Raw genomic sequence first — 16,697 nt, 5'->3', positions numbered from 1 at the left:
CTGCAGACCAACACGGCTGCCCTCTGGAACTAAATGAGAATGTGCATTCCCTCCCTCCAACCTCTTCCCAGATGGAGGGAACTGAAAAGGGAACCAGGAAGGGCACACAAACGGGGCAGGAAAGCAGCCTCATCCCACCCCCTCGAAAAAGAAATCGGCCCCACTTTCCTCCGTCCCCACTGTTCTCTGAAGTATGTCTCCTACTGAATGCGGCGGGGGGTGGAGGGAAGAGACAATCCAGTGTCCCAACAACTAACCCTTTGGCACCCCGTGAGCAACGCATGCAGATTTCCTCATTTTTTAAATCACTCTCAGGGGCAGGGTTTTTTTGAACAGGAGCGCAGTTCTGGCTGCCTTTGTGTCAAGGGGAGTGGCCTAGTATGTAAATGAGTTCCTTATGGGCTTTCTCTACAGAAAAGCCTTTTGTGAAACAATGGTGATGTTTTTTGGGGGTGGCCTAATATGCAAATGAGTTGCTGCTGGGCTTTTTCTATCCCCAAAACCCTGCTCGTGTGGATATGAACCTATGAAGCTGCCATACCGAATCAGACCCTGGGCCCATCAAAGTCAGTCTTGTCTACTCAGACTGGCAGCGGCTCTCCAGGGTCTCAAGCTGAGGTTTTTCATGCCTATTTGCCTGGACCCTTTTTTAGTTGGAGATGCCGGGGATTGAACCTGGGACTTTCTGCTTACCAAGCAGATGCTCTACCACTGAGCCACCGTCCCTCTCCTGACCAGCAGTGGCTCTCCAGGGTCTCAAGCTGAGGTTTTTCATGCCTATTTGCCTGGACCCTTTTTTAGTTGGAGATGCCGGGGATTGAACCTGAGACTTTCTGCTTACCAAGCAGATGCTCTACCATTGAGCCACCGTCCCTCCCCTATGGATGGGGGAACGTTCCCTGCTTAGACTGGGGCCACAGCACCGGCGGGAGTGGGGGAAGAGTTTTGTCAACTCTTTCACCTCTATGACAACTTGCACCTGCAATTCCTCCCCCTCCCGTCACCAGGGGGCGGGTGGGGGGAATGCACAGGTGCCTGTAGGATAGCTGTTATGTCGAAATCACAAGCTTGGACCTCAGCCTGCAAACGACGACGGTGCGGGGGAGAAGATCTCCACGCGTGGATGGATGTCCCAAGCGGTGTTGGTGTTTAAACAGCGAGCATGGGGCAGCCTCGCTCCGATCCGGACCGCACTGCAGGGGAGTGGAGGTTTAAATTGTTTCCCCCACCACCACCCTTTTGGTGACCCAAAATGGCCAGACCTGCCGTCCCCCTGCGCTGTGAGCGCAATACGAACTTTAGTCCTATATGCCTGTGTGTGTGTTTTAAACCACTTGGAAGCTGCTCACGTAACAAGCCCAGGAACGCAGCTCTGGCTGAGGCCGCAAGCTGAAACGTGAGGAGCCGGGCAAGAAGGACAGGCACCAAAGACCCGTTCTGAAACCTGGGCCTGGGTCAGGGTCTCTCCCTTGAGGGGGCTCTCGATTCCAGGCAAGAGCCTTTGCGGAAGGTTCCCTGTTCATTCCTGGGCATCCCTAGCCCCAGGCGACGCCACTCTGCGGCCACCCTGAACTCCCTGCACCCCTACAAAGAGCCAACAGTCGCACATGCAGAGGGACGGTGGCTCAGTGGCAGAGCATCTGCTTGGGAAGCAGAAGGTCCCCGGTTCAATCCCTGGCATCTCCACTAAAAAGGGGTCCAGGCAAGTAGGCGTGAAAAACCTCAGCTTTCAAGCCGCTGGACGTTCCCTGCTTAGACTGGAGAGCCGCTGCCAGTCTGAGTAGACAAGACTGACTATGATGGACTGAGGGTCTGATTCAGTATAAGGCAGCTTCATATGTTCATGTCTCCAAGCCGGGACTGCAGCACCCAGACAGCTGCATTCCAAGCGTGCTTGCAGCTTCCCACCAGTCGGGAACGGCAGAATCCCCATCTCAGTAATACTGCACAGGGAATGGCGTGACCAGAATTAAACACCTCCGAGATGCATGTGTCAATGCACCCTACCCCTTCATTATTTGACTGCCGGAGACAGGGAGAGAGAGACAGTCCCCTCAGTGGCAAGGCCCCAGCCTCTTGTTTGGAAAGCTTGACTCTTTGTGTCATTATCAGGTGCCAGACTGATTCCTGACTGGCTTGTGTTCTCCAGCAGGGGCCTTGCACCCGCCAGGGGTCCAGAGTTTGGCTGGCTGGCAGTGGAATGCGCAGGCAGGCCCAGCTCGGGATTTGGCTACAGGTCCAAGATCGGCCCCCCAGAAGGGCAAGGCTCATAAAAGGTTAGGCAGTTTGGTGTAGTGGTTAAGTGTGTGGACGCTTATCTGAGACAACTGGGTTTGATTTCCCACTCCTCCACTTGCACCTGCTGGAATGGCCTTGGGTCAGCCATAGCTATCGCAGGAGCAGTCCTTGAAAGGGCAGCTTTTGTCAGAGCTCTCTCAGCCCCACCCACAGCGTGTCTGTTGTGGAGGAAGAGAGCCAGTTTTGGTGTAGTGGTTAAGTGCGCTGACTCTTATCTGGGAGTTTGATTCCCCACTCCTCCACTTGCACCTGCTGGAATGGCCTTGGGTCAGCCAGAGCTCTTCAAGAGTCGTCCATGAAAGGGCAGCTTCTGGGAGAGCTCTCTCAGCCCCACCTGGGGGAAGAAGATAAAGAAGATCGTAAGCCGCTCTGAGACTCTGATTCAGAGAGAAGCGCGGGATAGAAATCTATGGGTCCTCTTCTTCTTCAGCTGCAGAAGGGTTAGTCTTTCAGGTGCCACGGCCCCACATTTGTGAGCCTGCAGGAATTCTGACACAGTGGGCACAACCGCAAAATGGCTGACAGGGGAGGTGGAGCCAACCGTAAAATGACCGCTTGCAGGAGGACCACAGAAATGTCAGCGAGAGAGGCTGAATCTCTAATAGTGACGATGCGACATATCAGGCAGAAATTCTGTTTGAGAGGATGCTTTTAGACACACACAGCCAATCCCTGCTGGGCAAACGCCACACTTAGCTCCGCCCACTTTCTAAAAGCTTTTGGCAGGTGCCAGGAAAGGTGTGGACAGGTGCCATGGTACCCATGGGCAGCACGTTCGAGACACCTGCACTAGACTCTCTGCTATTTCAGATTTAGCAAGCTGCCCCCCTCAGACAAAGGCTTATATACATTCCCCTAGCCAATCAGAAGCCTAATCTGATCAGAGCCAATCAGGAGCCTGATGTGATAGCCAATCATGGCCTTGGGATTTGCTGCAAAGACCACAGAGAAGTCTGGGCAAAGCTTCCACATGAGCTTGGCTTCTCAAGGGGCTCAGCTGCCTCAGGCTCCTGCTTCCGCAGGCTCTGAGTTCTGATTGCGCAGGAGAGACAACTCCGGCTGCAGCCAGGAGGGCTAGAAACCTGCCGCTCAACATCAACGGAGAGGGCGAGATGAGCTCTCGGGATCTGAGTCACGTTCTCAGCCAACCTGGCAACCTCTCAGCCAAACCAAACGACAAAGCCTCAGGAACACAGTCTAAAAGCTTTCCCCAAGAGTCATCTCATGAACCGGGCAGACCCGTGGAACTCTGCCCCCCCACACACACTGCACTCACAGAATCACAGAGTTGGAAGCCACACAGGCCATCTCATCCAACCCCCTGCTCCATGCAGGATCAGCCTAAAGCATCTCCAACAAATAATCATCCTGTAGAAGGATCATAGCATTGGAAGGGACCTCCAGGGCCATCTAGTCCAACCCCTGCACAAGGCAGGAAACTCACAAACACATCCCCCAAAATTCACAGGATCCTCATTGCTGTCAGATGGCCATCTAGCCTCTGTTGAAAAACCTCCAAGGAAGGAGAGCCCACCACCTCCCCAGGAGGAAGCCTGTTCCACTGAGGAACAACTCGAACAGTCAGGAAGTTCTTCCTCATGTTGAGCCGGAAAATCTTTTGATTTAATTTCAACCCCTTGGTTCTGGTCCTACCTTCCGGGGCCACAGAAAACAATTCCACACCATCCTCTCTATGTTTTGAAGACTGCCAATGAAGGGGAGCTCACCACCTTCTTACGCAGCTGGTTCCACCTCCGAACTACTCTGGACACGAGAAATTTTTTCCTAATATCCAGCCGGTACCTTTCTGCTTGTAATTTGAGCCCATTGCTTCGGGTCCTATCCTCAGCTGTCAAGCGGAACAGCTCCTTGCCCTCCTCTAAATGACAGCCTTTCAGATATTGAAAAAGAGCAATCCTGTCCCTCCCACCCACCCTCAAGAGAGCCGGATTAAACCCTGCGGAGGCCCCTAGGCAGTCAAAATCTGCCCCAAGGCCATGCTAGCAGATGCAAGTGGAGGAGTGGGGAATCAAACCTGGTTCTCCCAGGTAAGAGAGCTCTGGCTGACCCAAAGCCATTCCAGTAGCTGCAAGCGGAGTGGAGAATCAAACCTGGTTCTCCCAGATAAGAGAGCTATGGCTGACCCAAGGCCATTCCAACAGCTGCAAGTGGAGGAGTGGGGAATCAAACCCGGTTCTCCCAGATAAGAGAGCTCTGGCTGACCCAAGGCCATTCCAGCAGGTGCAAGTGGAGGAGTGGGGAATCAAACCCAGTTCTCCCAGATAAGAGAGCTCTGGCTGACCCAAGGCCATTCCAGCAGCTGCAAGTGGAGGAGTGGGGAATCAAACCCTGTTCTCCCAGATAAGAGAGCTCTGGCTGACCCAAGGCCATTCCAGCAGGTGCAAGTGGAGGAGTGGGGAATCAAACCCAGTTCTCCCAGATAAAAGATCTCTGGCTGACCCAAGGCCATTCCAGCAGGTGCAAGTGGAGGAGTGGGGAATCAAACCCGGTTCTCCCAGATAAGAGAGCTCTGGCTGACCCAAGGCCATTCCAGCAGCTGCAAGTGGAGGAGTGGGGAATCCAACCCGGTTCTCCCAGATAGAGCTCTGGCTGACCCAAGGCCATTCCAGCAGCTGCAAGTGGAGGAGTGGGGAATCCAACCCGGTTCTCCCAGATAGAGCTCTGGCTGACCCAAGGCCATTCCAGCAGCTGCAAGTGGAGGAGTGGGGAATCAAACCCGGTTCTCCCAGATAAGAGAGCTCTGGCTGACCCAAGGCCATTCCAGCAGGTGCAAGTGGAGGAGTGGGGAATCAAACCCAGTTCTCCCAGATAAGAGAGCTATGGCTGACCCAAGGCCATTCCAGCAGCTGCAAGTGGAGGAGTGGGGAATCAAACCCGGTTCTCCCAGATAAGAGTCCGCACACTTAACCACTACACCAAACTGGGGGCACATAGGCCAGTACCTACTTGGCCTAAATGTTAGTCCAGCTCTGCCCCTCAATCTCCTCTTCTCGAGACTGAACATTCCCAAGGGCCTCAGCCTTTCCTCACAGGGCTCTTCCTCCAGCCCCCCCCCCCATCGTCCGCATCGCTCTCTTCTGCACCCGCTCGATTTTGCCTCCACAACCCCCGCTCTGTCTTCACTTCCAGCTCCTTGACGCTGCCTCTCCTGCTTGCCTCATCACTCCGCTCACCTGCTCCAGATATTCTTCCCCTTCAGCAACTCAGCGGGGATCTGGGAGGGCTTTGCCTGTCCAAAGGCTTCTTGCCTCCAGGCATGCAAAGCTGTTTGTGTCTCACAACCCCCCAGGCGGAGAGGACCTCCGCGCGAGAGAAAGGGAGAGAGATCTTCTCTTGGCTTGCCAGAAGTCATGTTCAGAGGCTGGCGCGCCTCGCAGTGACATGACAAACATCTAAAGATCCAAAGCGGGGCAGAGGAGAGCCAGGCGCTTGGAGCTTACCAACTAACGACAGACAGAGAAAGGCTCCCGAGAAGCGGGGTTTGGGCAGGCAGGTCCGGAGGGAGCCGATTTGCAGGCTGCCGGCCTTCCATCCTAACCCACGTTTGGCAATTTCAATTTCCAGCCTTGCCCAGAGAGCCGGCGAGAAAGAGGAGGGCTCCTTGATTGATGGCGGAAAAGCCGTTTTTTTGTTTCTACCCAACGTATAATTAAAGCTGTCAAAAAGGAACTCGGCGACAGAGGATGTTATTGAGGTAAATAGCTGCAAAACAGACCAAAAAAAAAAATTTGATGAGGTGTTTTGATGAATAAAGAATAGCAGCCAAAGCCCCGGCCAGAGCCGATTGCTTTTGCTGACCGGCAGATGGGACCCCCGATCAAGGAAGGGCGGGGGGGGGGAGAGAGAGGGAGGGGCCACCTTTCCTGCACCACAACAGGGAAACGAAAAAGGACACAACTGGTGCTCGGGACCACCTCTCCACCAGAGCCGGCAGGGCACAGTGGTTAGAGTGCCGGACTAGAAGAAGAAGATATTGGATTTATATCCCACCCTCCACTCCGGAGAGTCTCAGAGCGGCTCACAATCTCTTTACCTTCCTCTTCCACAACAGACACCCTGTCAGATAGATGAAGATATTGAATTTATATCCCGCCCTCCACCCTGGAGAGTCTCAGAGCGGCTCACAATCTCCTTTACCTTCCCCCCACCCACAACAGACATCCTGTGAGGTAGATGAAGATATTGGATTTATATCCCGTCCTCCACTCCAAAGAGTCTCAGAGCGGCTCACCATCTCCTTTACCTTCCTCCCCCACAACAGACACCCTGTGAGGTGGGTGGGGCTGGAGAGGACTCTCACAGCAGCTGCTCTTTCATGGACAACCTCTGCCAGAGCTATGTCTGACCCAAGGCCATGCTAGCAGGTGCAAGTGGAGGAGTGGGGAATCAAACCCAGTTCTCCCAGATAAGAGTCTGCACACTTAACCACTACACCAAACTGGCTCTCCTAAACCAGTGTCTAGGAGGAAAGGAAAGGAAAGGTCCCCTGTGCAAGCACCAGTTGTTTCCGACTCTGGGGTGACGTAGCTTTCACAACGTTTTCACGGCAAACTTTTTACAAGGTGGTTTGCCATTGCCTTCCCCAGTCCTCAACACTTTCCCCCCAGCAAGCTGGGGACTCATTTGACTGACCTCGGAAGGGTGGAAGGCCATGTAACTTACATACAGCTGAGTTGGTCTGAAGCAATAGTAGGCCTGTAGCTACAGTGGTAGTAATGTATGGCTGTGAGAGCTGGACCATAAGGAAGGCCGAGCGAAGAAGAATAGATGCTTTGGAGCTGTGGTGCTGGAGAAGAATCTTGAGAATCCCTTGGACTGCAAGAAGATCCAATCAGTCAGTCCAAAGGGAAATCAACCCAGATTGTTCTGGAAGGTCAGATGCTGAAGCTGAAGCTCAAGTGAATTCTCCACCACGACCCCAAGATCTCTCTCTTGGTCAGAGTCTGCCAGTTCACACCCCATCAACTTGTATTTGTAGCTGGGATTCTTGGCCCCAATGTGCATTACTTTGCACTTGGCCACATTGAACCGCATCTGCCACGTTGACGCCCACTCACCCAGCCTCAACAGATCCCTTTGGAGTGCCTCACAATCCTCTCTGGTTCTCACCACCCTGAACAATTTAGTATCATCTGCAAACGTAGCCACTTCGCTGCTTACTCCCAACTCCAAATCATTTATGAAAAAGCAATGCAACATAAGCTCGAAACGCACGCATCCAGATGGGGAGGGGGAGTTTGGATCGGGGCCACATCCTGCGCTGTGTGTGCAGGGGATGGGGGGCTTCACTCTTTCCTACTCCCCCCCCACACACACACTTTCCCCCATGTATAGCTGTCTCTACACCAGAGGTGGCCAAACTTGCTTAACGTCAGAGCCACATGGAATAAACATCAGATGTTTGAGAGCCACAAGACACAAATGTCAGGTGTTTGAGAGCCGCAAGATAGGAAGGCAGGCAGGCAAACAGATGAGGGGAGAGGAAGAGGTGGACAGAAAGTAACTTTAAATGAATTCTCCGAGCTGGTGGCTGGCTTGGTTTGGATAAGTGGTTTAAAGAGATTTAAAACTGGCCAGTGGGGTGGGGGTGGGGGCTTCAAGAGCCACACAGTATGGGTGAAGGAGCCACAGTTTGGCCACACCATGGCCCTAATGCAAATCAAGCCCTCCCCGCAAGCCGTTCGTTGTGCCTAAAGTCCTCGTCAAGATGTCTGGATGCCCAGTGCGGCAGGTCCCAGGCTGAATGAATGGGGATGCTCATCAGGGGACAAAGCAAACCACTTAGAACACCTGGAGGAAATCTGCCCTCCTGCAGCTGGCTCACAACTGAGCTGCAGAGGGGCTTCAGGAATAACCCCACTCGAGCCCCACTCTCAGTCAGAACCAAGGGGGTTGGGTGTGCGTTTCCTCTCCATCCCCAACCCAGCTACAGCCACACCAGAAGGAAGGGCTTCTTCACCCAAAGAGTAATTAACATGTGAAATTCACTGCCGCAGGAAGTGGCGGTGGCTTCAAGAGAGGATCGGATCAACGTAAGAAGCAGAGGTTCAGCAGTGGCTTTTAGCCACAAGTACGGATAGAACTCTCTGTCTGGGGCAGGGACGCTTTGTCTTCTTGGTACTTTGGGGGGAGCAAGAGTGGGAGGGCTTCTGGAGTTCTGGCCCCACTGGTGGACCTCCTGATGGCACCTGGGGTTCAGCCACGGTGCGACACTGTGTTGGACTGGATGGGCCACTGGCCTGATCCAACAGGGCTTCTCTTACATTCTTGTCTGGGGCAGTGGTACTCTGTCTTCTTGGTGCCTGGGGACCACCATGGGAGGGTTTCTGGAGTTCTGGCCCCACTGGTGGACCTCCTGATGGCACCTGGGCTTTAGCCACGGTGCAACACAGTGTTGGACTGGATGGGCCATTGGCCTGATCCAACAGGGCTTCTCTTATGTTCTTATGTCTGCGGCAAGTGATGCTCTGTATTCTTGGTGCTTGGGAGGAGCAACAAGGTGAGGGCTTCTACTGTCCTGGCCCCACTGGTGGACCTCCTGATGACGCCTGGGTTCTTTTGGACACTGTGTGACACAGAGTGTTGGACTGGATGGGCCATTGGTCTGATCCAACATGGCTTCTCTTATGTTCTTATGTCTGGGGCAGTGCATTCTTGGTGCTTGGGGGGGCAGTGGGAAGGCTTCTAGTGCCCTGGCCCCATTGGTGGACCTCCTGATGGCACCTGGTTTTTTTTTGCCACTGTGTGACACAGAGTGTTGGACTGGATGGGCCATTGGCCTGATCCAACAGGGCTTCTCTTATGTTCTTATGTCTGGGGCAATGGTGCTCTGTCTACTTGGTGCTTGGGGGGGCAACAGTGAAAGGGCTTCTAGTGTCCTAGCCCCACTGGTGGACCTCCTGATGGCACCTGGGTTTTCTGGCCCCTGTGTGACACAGAATGTAGGACTGGATGGGCCATTGGCCTGATCCAACATGGCTTCTCTTATGTGACACAGAGTGTTGGACTGGATGGGCCTTTGGCCTGATCCAACATGGCTTCACTTCTGTTCTTATGTGACACAGAGTGTTGGACTGGATGGGCCATTGACCTGATCCAACATGGCTTCTCTTCTTATGTGACATAGAGTGTTGGACTGGATGGGCCATTGGGCTGATCCAACACGGCTTCTCTTCTGTTCTTATGTGACACAGAGTGTTGGACTGGATGGGCCATTGGCCTGATCTTACATGGCTTCTCTTATGTTCTTATGTGACTCAGAGTGTTGGACTGGAGGGGCCTTTGGCCTGATCCAACATGGCTTCTCTTATGTTCTTATGTGACACAGAGTGTTGGACCGGATGGGCCTTTGGCCTGATCCAACATGGCTTCTCTTACGTTCTTATGTGACTCAGAGTGTTGGACTGGATGGGCCTTTGGCCTGATCCAACATGGCTTCTCTTATGTGACACAGAGTGTTGGACTGGATGGGCCTTTGGCCTGATCCAACATAGCTTCTCTTATGTTCTTATGTGACACAGTGTGTTGGACTGGATGGGCCTTTGGCCTGATCCAACATGGCTTCTCTTACGTTCTTATGTGACTCAGAGTGTTGGACTGGATGGGCCTTTGGCCTGATCCAACATGGCTTCTCTTATGTTCTTATGTGACACAGAGTGTTGGACCGGATGGGCCTTTGGCCTGATCCAACATGGCTTCTCTTACGTTCTTATGTGACTCAGAGTGTTGGACTGGATGGGCCTTTGGCCTGATCCAACATGGCTTCTCTTATGTTCTTATGTGACACAGAGTGTTGGACTGGATGGGCCTTTGGCCTGATCCAACCTGGCTTCTCTTATGTCCTTATGTGACAAAGAGTGTTGGACTGGATGGGCCTTTGGCCTGATCCAACATGGCTTCTCTTATGTTCTTATGTGACATAGAGTGTTGGACTGGATGGGTCACTGGCCTGATCCAACCTGGCTTCTCTTATGTTCTTATGTGACACAGAGTGTTGGACTGGATGGGCCTTTGGCCTGATCCAACATGGCTTCTCTTATGTTCTTATGTGACACAGAGTGTTGGACTGGATGGGCCTTTGGCCTGATCCAACCTGGCTTCTCTTATGTTCTTATGTGACACAGAGTGTTGGACTGGATGGGTCACTGGCCTGATCCAACAGGGCTTCTCTTATGTTCTTATGTGACACAGAGTGTTGGACTGGATGGGCCTTTGGCCTGATCCAACCTGGCTTCTCTTATGTTCTTATGTGACAAAGAGTGTTGGACTGGATGGGCCTTTGGCCTGATCCAACATGGCTTCTCTTATGTTCTTATGTGACACAGAGTGTTGGACTGGATGGGCCGTTGGCCTGATCCAACATGGCTTCTCTTATGTTCTTATGTGACACAGAGTGTTGGACTGGATGGGCCTTTGGCCTGATCCAACCTGGCTTCTCTTATGTTCTTATGTGACACAGAGTGTTGGACTGGATGGGTCACTGGCCTGATCCAACCTGGCTTCTCTTATGTTCTTATGTGACACAGAGTGTTGGACTGGATGGGCCGTTGGCCTGATCCAACATGGCTTCTCTTATGTTCTTATGTGACACAGAGTGTTGGACTGGATGGGCCTTTGGCCTGATCCAACATGGCTTCTCTTATGTTCTTATGTGACACAGAGTGTTGGACTGGATGGGCCTTTGGCCTGATCCAACATGGCTTCTCTTATGTTCTTATGTGACTCAGAGTGTTGGACTGGATGGGCCTTTGGCCTGATCCAACATGGCTTCTCTTATGTTCTTATGTGACACAGAGTGTTGGACCGGATGGGCCTTTGGCCTGATCCAACATGGCTTCTCTTACGTTCTTATGTGACTCAGAGTGTTGGACTGGATGGGCCTTTGGCCTGATCCAACATGGCTTCTCTTATGTTCTTATGTGACACAGAGTGTTGGACTGGATGGGCCTTTGGCCTGATCCAACCTGGCTTCTCTTATGTCCTTATGTGACAAAGAGTGTTGGAGTGGATGGGCCTTTGGCCTGATCCAACATGGCTTCTCTTATGTTCTTATGTGACATAGAGTGTTGGACTGGATGGGTCACTGGCCTGATCCAACCTGGCTTCTCTTATGTTCTTATGTGACACAGAGTGTTGGACTGGATGGGCCTTTGGCCTGATCCAACATGGCTTCTCTTATGTTCTTATGTGACACAGAGTGTTGGACTGGATGGGCCTTTGGCGTGATCCAACATGGCTTCTCTTATGTTCTTATGTGACACAGAGTGTTGGACTGGATGGGCCTTTGGCCTGATCCAACCTGGCTTCTCTTATGTTCTTATGTGACACAGAGTGTTGGACTGGATGGGTCACTGGCCTGATCCAACAGGGCTTCTCTTATGTTCTTATGTGACACAGAGTGTTGGACTGGATGGGCCTTTGGCCTGATCCAACCTGGCTTCTCTTATGTTCTTATGTGACAAAGAGTGTTGGACTGGATGGGCCTTTGGCCTGATCCAACATGGCTTCTCTTATGTTCTTATGTGACACAGAGTGTTGGACTGGATGGGCCGTTGGCCTGATCCAACATGGCTTCTCTTATGTTCTTATGTGACACAGAGTGTTGGACTGGATGGGCCTTTGGCCTGATCCAACCTGGCTTCTCTTATGTTCTTATGTGACACAGAGTGTTGGACTGGATGGGTCACTGGCCTGATCCAACCTGGCTTCTCTTATGTTCTTATGTGACACAGAGTGTTGGACTGGATGGGCCGTTGGCCTGATCCAACATGGCTTCTCTTATGTTCTTATGTGACACAGAGTGTTGGACTGGATGGGCCTTTGGCCTGATCCAACATGGCTTCTCTTATGTTCTTATGTGACACAGAGTGTTGGACTGGATGGGCCTTTGGCCTGATCCAACATGGCTTCTCTTACGTTCTTATGTGACTCAGAGTGTTGGACTGGATGGGCCTTTGGCCTGATCCAACATGGCTTCTCTTATGTTCTTATGTGACACAGAGTGTTGGACCGGATGGGCCTTTGGCCTGATCCAACATGGCTTCTCTTACGTTCTTATGTGACTCAGAGTGTTGGACTGGATGGGCCTTTGGCCTGATCCAACATGGCTTCTCTTATGTTCTTATGTGACACAGAGTGTTGGACTGGATGGGCCTTTGGCCTGATCCAACCTGGCTTCTCTTATGTCCTTATGTGACAAAGAGTGTTGGACTGGATGGGCCTTTGGCCTGATCCAACATGGCTTCTCTTATGTTCTTATGTGACATAGAGTGTTGGACTGGATGGGTCACTGGCCTGATCCAACCTGGCTTCTCTTATGTTCTTATGTGACACAGAGTGTTGGACTGGATGGGCCTTTGGCCTGATCCAACATGGCTTCTCTTATGTTCTTATGTGACACAGAGTGTTGGACTGGATGGGCCTTTGGCGTGATCCAACATGGCTTCTCTTATGTTCTTATGTGACACAGAGTGTTGGACTGGATGGGCCTTTGGCCTGATCCAACCTGGCTTCTCTTATGTTCTTATGTGACACAGAGTGTTGGACTGGATGGGTCACTGGCCTGATCCAACAGGGCTTCTCTTATGTTCTTATGTGACACAGAGTGTTGGACTGGATGGGCCTTTGGCCTGATCCAACCTGGCTTCTCTTATGTTCTTATGTGACACAGAGTGTTGGACTGGATGGGCCTTTGGCCTGATCCAACATGGCTTCTCTTATGTTCTTATGTGACACAGAGTGTTGGACCGGATGGGCCTTTGGCCTGATCCAACATGGCTTCTCTTACGTTCTTATGTGACTCAGAGTGTTGGACTGGATGGGCCTTTGGCCTGATCCAACATGGCTTCTCTTATGTTCTTATGTGACACAGAGTGTTGGACTGGATGGGCCTTTGGCCTGATCCAACCTGGCTTCTCTTATGTCCTTATGTGACAAAGAGTGTTGGACTGGATGGGCCTTTGGCCTGATCCAACATGGCTTCTCTTATGTTCTTATGTGACATAGAGTGTTGGACTGGATGGGTCACTGGCCTGATCCAACCTGGCTTCTCTTATGTTCTTATGTGACACAGAGTGTTGGACTGGATGGGCCTTTGGCCTGATCCAACATGGCTTCTCTTATGTTCTTATGTGACACAGAGTGTTGGACTGGATGGGCCTTTGGCCTGATCCAACCTGGCTTCTCTTATGTTCTTATGTGACACAGAGTGTTGGACTGGATGGGTCACTGGCCTGATCCAACAGGGCTTCTCTTATGTTCTTATGTGACACAGAGTGTTGGACTGGATGGGCCTTTGGCCTGATCCAACCTGGCTTCTCTTATGTTCTTATGTGACAAAGAGTGTTGGACTGGATGGGCCTTTGGCCTGATCCAACATGGCTTCTCTTATGTTCTTATGTGACACAGAGTGTTGGACTGGATGGGCCGTTGGCCTGATCCAACATGGCTTCTCTTATGTTCTTATGTGACACAGAGTGTTGGACTGGATGGGCCTTTGGCCTGATCCAACCTGGCTTCTCTTATGTTCTTATGTGACACAGAGTGTTGGACTGGATGGGTCACTGGCCTGATCCAACCTGGCTTCTCTTATGTTCTTATGTGACACAGAGTGTTGGACTGGATGGGCCGTTGGCCTGATCCAACATGGCTTCTCTTATGTTCTTATGTGACACAGAGTGTTGGACTGGATGGGCCTTTGGCCTGATCCAACATGGCTTCTCTTATGTTCTTATGTGACACAGAGTGTTGGACTGGATGGGCCTTTGGCCTGATCCAACATGGCTTCTCTTATGTTCTTATGTGACTCAGAGTGTTGGACTGGATGGGCCTTTGGCCTGATCCAACATGGCTTCTCTTATGTTCTTATGTGACACAGAGTGTTGGACCGGATGGGCCTTTGGCCTGATCCAACATGGCTTCTCTTACGTTCTTATGTGACTCAGAGTGTTGGACTGGATGGGCCTTTGGCCTGATCCAACATGGCTTCTCTTATGTTCTTATGTGACACAGAGTGTTGGACTGGATGGGCCTTTGGCCTGATCCAACCTGGCTTCTCTTATGTCCTTATGTGACAAAGAGTGTTGGAGTGGATGGGCCTTTGGCCTGATCCAACATGGCTTCTCTTATGTTCTTATGTGACATAGAGTGTTGGACTGGATGGGTCACTGGCCTGATCCAACCTGGCTTCTCTTATGTTCTTATGTGACACAGAGTGTTGGACTGGATGGGCCTTTGGCCTGATCCAACATGGCTTCTCTTATGTTCTTATGTGACACAGAGTGTTGGACTGGATGGGCCTTTGGCGTGATCCAACATGGCTTCTCTTATGTTCTTATGTGACACAGAGTGTTGGACTGGATGGGCCTTTGGCCTGATCCAACCTGGCTTCTCTTATGTTCTTATGTGACACAGAGTGTTGGACTGGATGGGTCACTGGCCTGATCCAACAGGGCTTCTCTTATGTTCTTATGTGACACAGAGTGTTGGACTGGATGGGCCTTTGGCCTGATCCAACCTGGCTTCTCTTATGTTCTTATGTGACAAAGAGTGTTGGACTGGATGGGCCTTTGGCCTGATCCAACATGGCTTCTCTTATGTTCTTATGTGACACAGAGTGTTGGACTGGATGGGCCGTTGGCCTGATCCAACATGGCTTCTCTTATGTTCTTATGTGACACAGAGTGTTGGACTGGATGGGCCTTTGGCCTGATCCAACCTGGCTTCTCTTATGTTCTTATGTGACACAGAGTGTTGGACTGGATGGGTCACTGGCCTGATCCAACCTGGCTTCTCTTATGTTCTTATGTGACACAGAGTGTTGGACTGGATGGGCCGTTGGCCTGATCCAACATGGCTTCTCTTATGTTCTTATGTGACACAGAGTGTTGGACTGGATGGGCCTTTGGCCTGATCCAACATGGCTTCTCTTATGTTCTTATGTGACACAGAGTGTTGGACTGGATGGGCCTTTGGCCTGATCCAACATGGCTTCTCTTACGTTCTTATGTGACTCAGAGTGTTGGACTGGATGGGCCTTTGGCCTGATCCAACATGGCTTCTCTTATGTTCTTATGTGACACAGAGTGTTGGACCGGATGGGCCTTTGGCCTGATCCAACATGGCTTCTCTTACGTTCTTATGTGACTCAGAGTGTTGGACTGGATGGGCCTTTGGCCTGATCCAACATGGCTTCTCTTATGTTCTTATGTGACACAGAGTGTTGGACTGGATGGGCCTTTGGCCTGATCCAACCTGGCTTCTCTTATGTCCTTATGTGACAAAGAGTGTTGGACTGGATGGGCCTTTGGCCTGATCCAACATGGCTTCTCTTATGTTCTTATGTGACATAGAGTGTTGGACTGGATGGGTCACTGGCCTGATCCAACATGGCTTCTCTTATGTTCTTATGTGACACAGAGTGTTGGACTGGATGGGCCATTGGCCTGATCTTACATGGCTTCTCTTATGTTCTTATGTGACTCAGAGTGTTGGACTGGAGGGGCCTTTGGCCTGATCCAACATGGCTTCTCTTATGTTCTTATGTGACACAGAGTGTTGGACCGGATGGGCCTTTGGCCTGATCCAACATGGCTTCTCTTACGTTCTTATGTGACTCAGAGTGTTGGACTGGATGGGCCTTTGGCCTGATCCAACATGGCTTCTCTTATGTGACACAGAGTGTTGGACTGGATGGGCCTTTGGCCTGATCCAACATAGCTTCTCTTATGTTCTTATGTGACACAGTGTGTTGGACTGGATGGGCCTTTGGCCTGATCCAACATGGCTTCTCTTACGTTCTTATGTGACTCAGAGTGTTGGACTGGATGGGCCTTTGGCCTGATCCAACATGGCTTCTCTTATGTTCTTATGTGACACAGAGTGTTGGACCGGATGGGCCTTTGGCCTGATCCAACATGGCTTCTCTTACGTTCTTATGTGACTCAGAGTGTTGGACTGGATGGGCCTTTGGCCTGATCCAACATGGCTTCTCTTATGTTCTTATGTGACACAGAGTGTTGGACTGGATGGGCCTTTGGCCTGATCCAACCTGGCTTCTCTTATGTCCTTATGTGACAAAGAGTGTTGGACTGGATGGGCCTTTGGCCTGATCCAACATGGCTTCTCTTATGTTCTTATGTGACATAGAGTGTTGGACTGGATGGGTCACTGGCCTGATCCAACCTGGCTTCTCTTATGTTCTTATGTGACACAGAGTGTTGGACTGGATGGGCCTTTGGCCTGATCCAACATGGCTTCTCTTATGTTCTTATGTGACACAGAGTGTTGGACTGGATGGGCCTTTGGCCTGATCCAACCTGGCTTCTCTTATGTTCTTATGTGACACAGAGTGTTGGACTGGATGGGTCACTGGCCTGATC

General features: G+C 51.5%; 1 protein-coding gene across 1 annotated transcript in view; it reads right to left on the bottom strand.

Annotated features, from left to right (window-relative positions):
- Window positions 1-16,697, bottom strand: part of DNAH2 (dynein axonemal heavy chain 2) — a 238,126-nt gene that overhangs the window by 160,730 nt on the left and 60,699 nt on the right. The window contains 1 exon segment of the mRNA XM_060256495.1: window positions 3,793-3,799. Coding sequence (XP_060112478.1) covers window positions 3,793-3,799 — 7 coding nt within the window.

Source organism: Heteronotia binoei, chromosome 15 (genome assembly GCF_032191835.1).
Source record: "Heteronotia binoei isolate CCM8104 ecotype False Entrance Well chromosome 15, APGP_CSIRO_Hbin_v1, whole genome shotgun sequence".
Classification (NCBI taxonomy): domain Eukaryota; kingdom Metazoa; phylum Chordata; class Lepidosauria; order Squamata; family Gekkonidae; genus Heteronotia; species Heteronotia binoei.
Note: the sequence above shows the minus strand (reverse complement) of the source record. Positions and strands in the feature narration are given on the sequence as shown.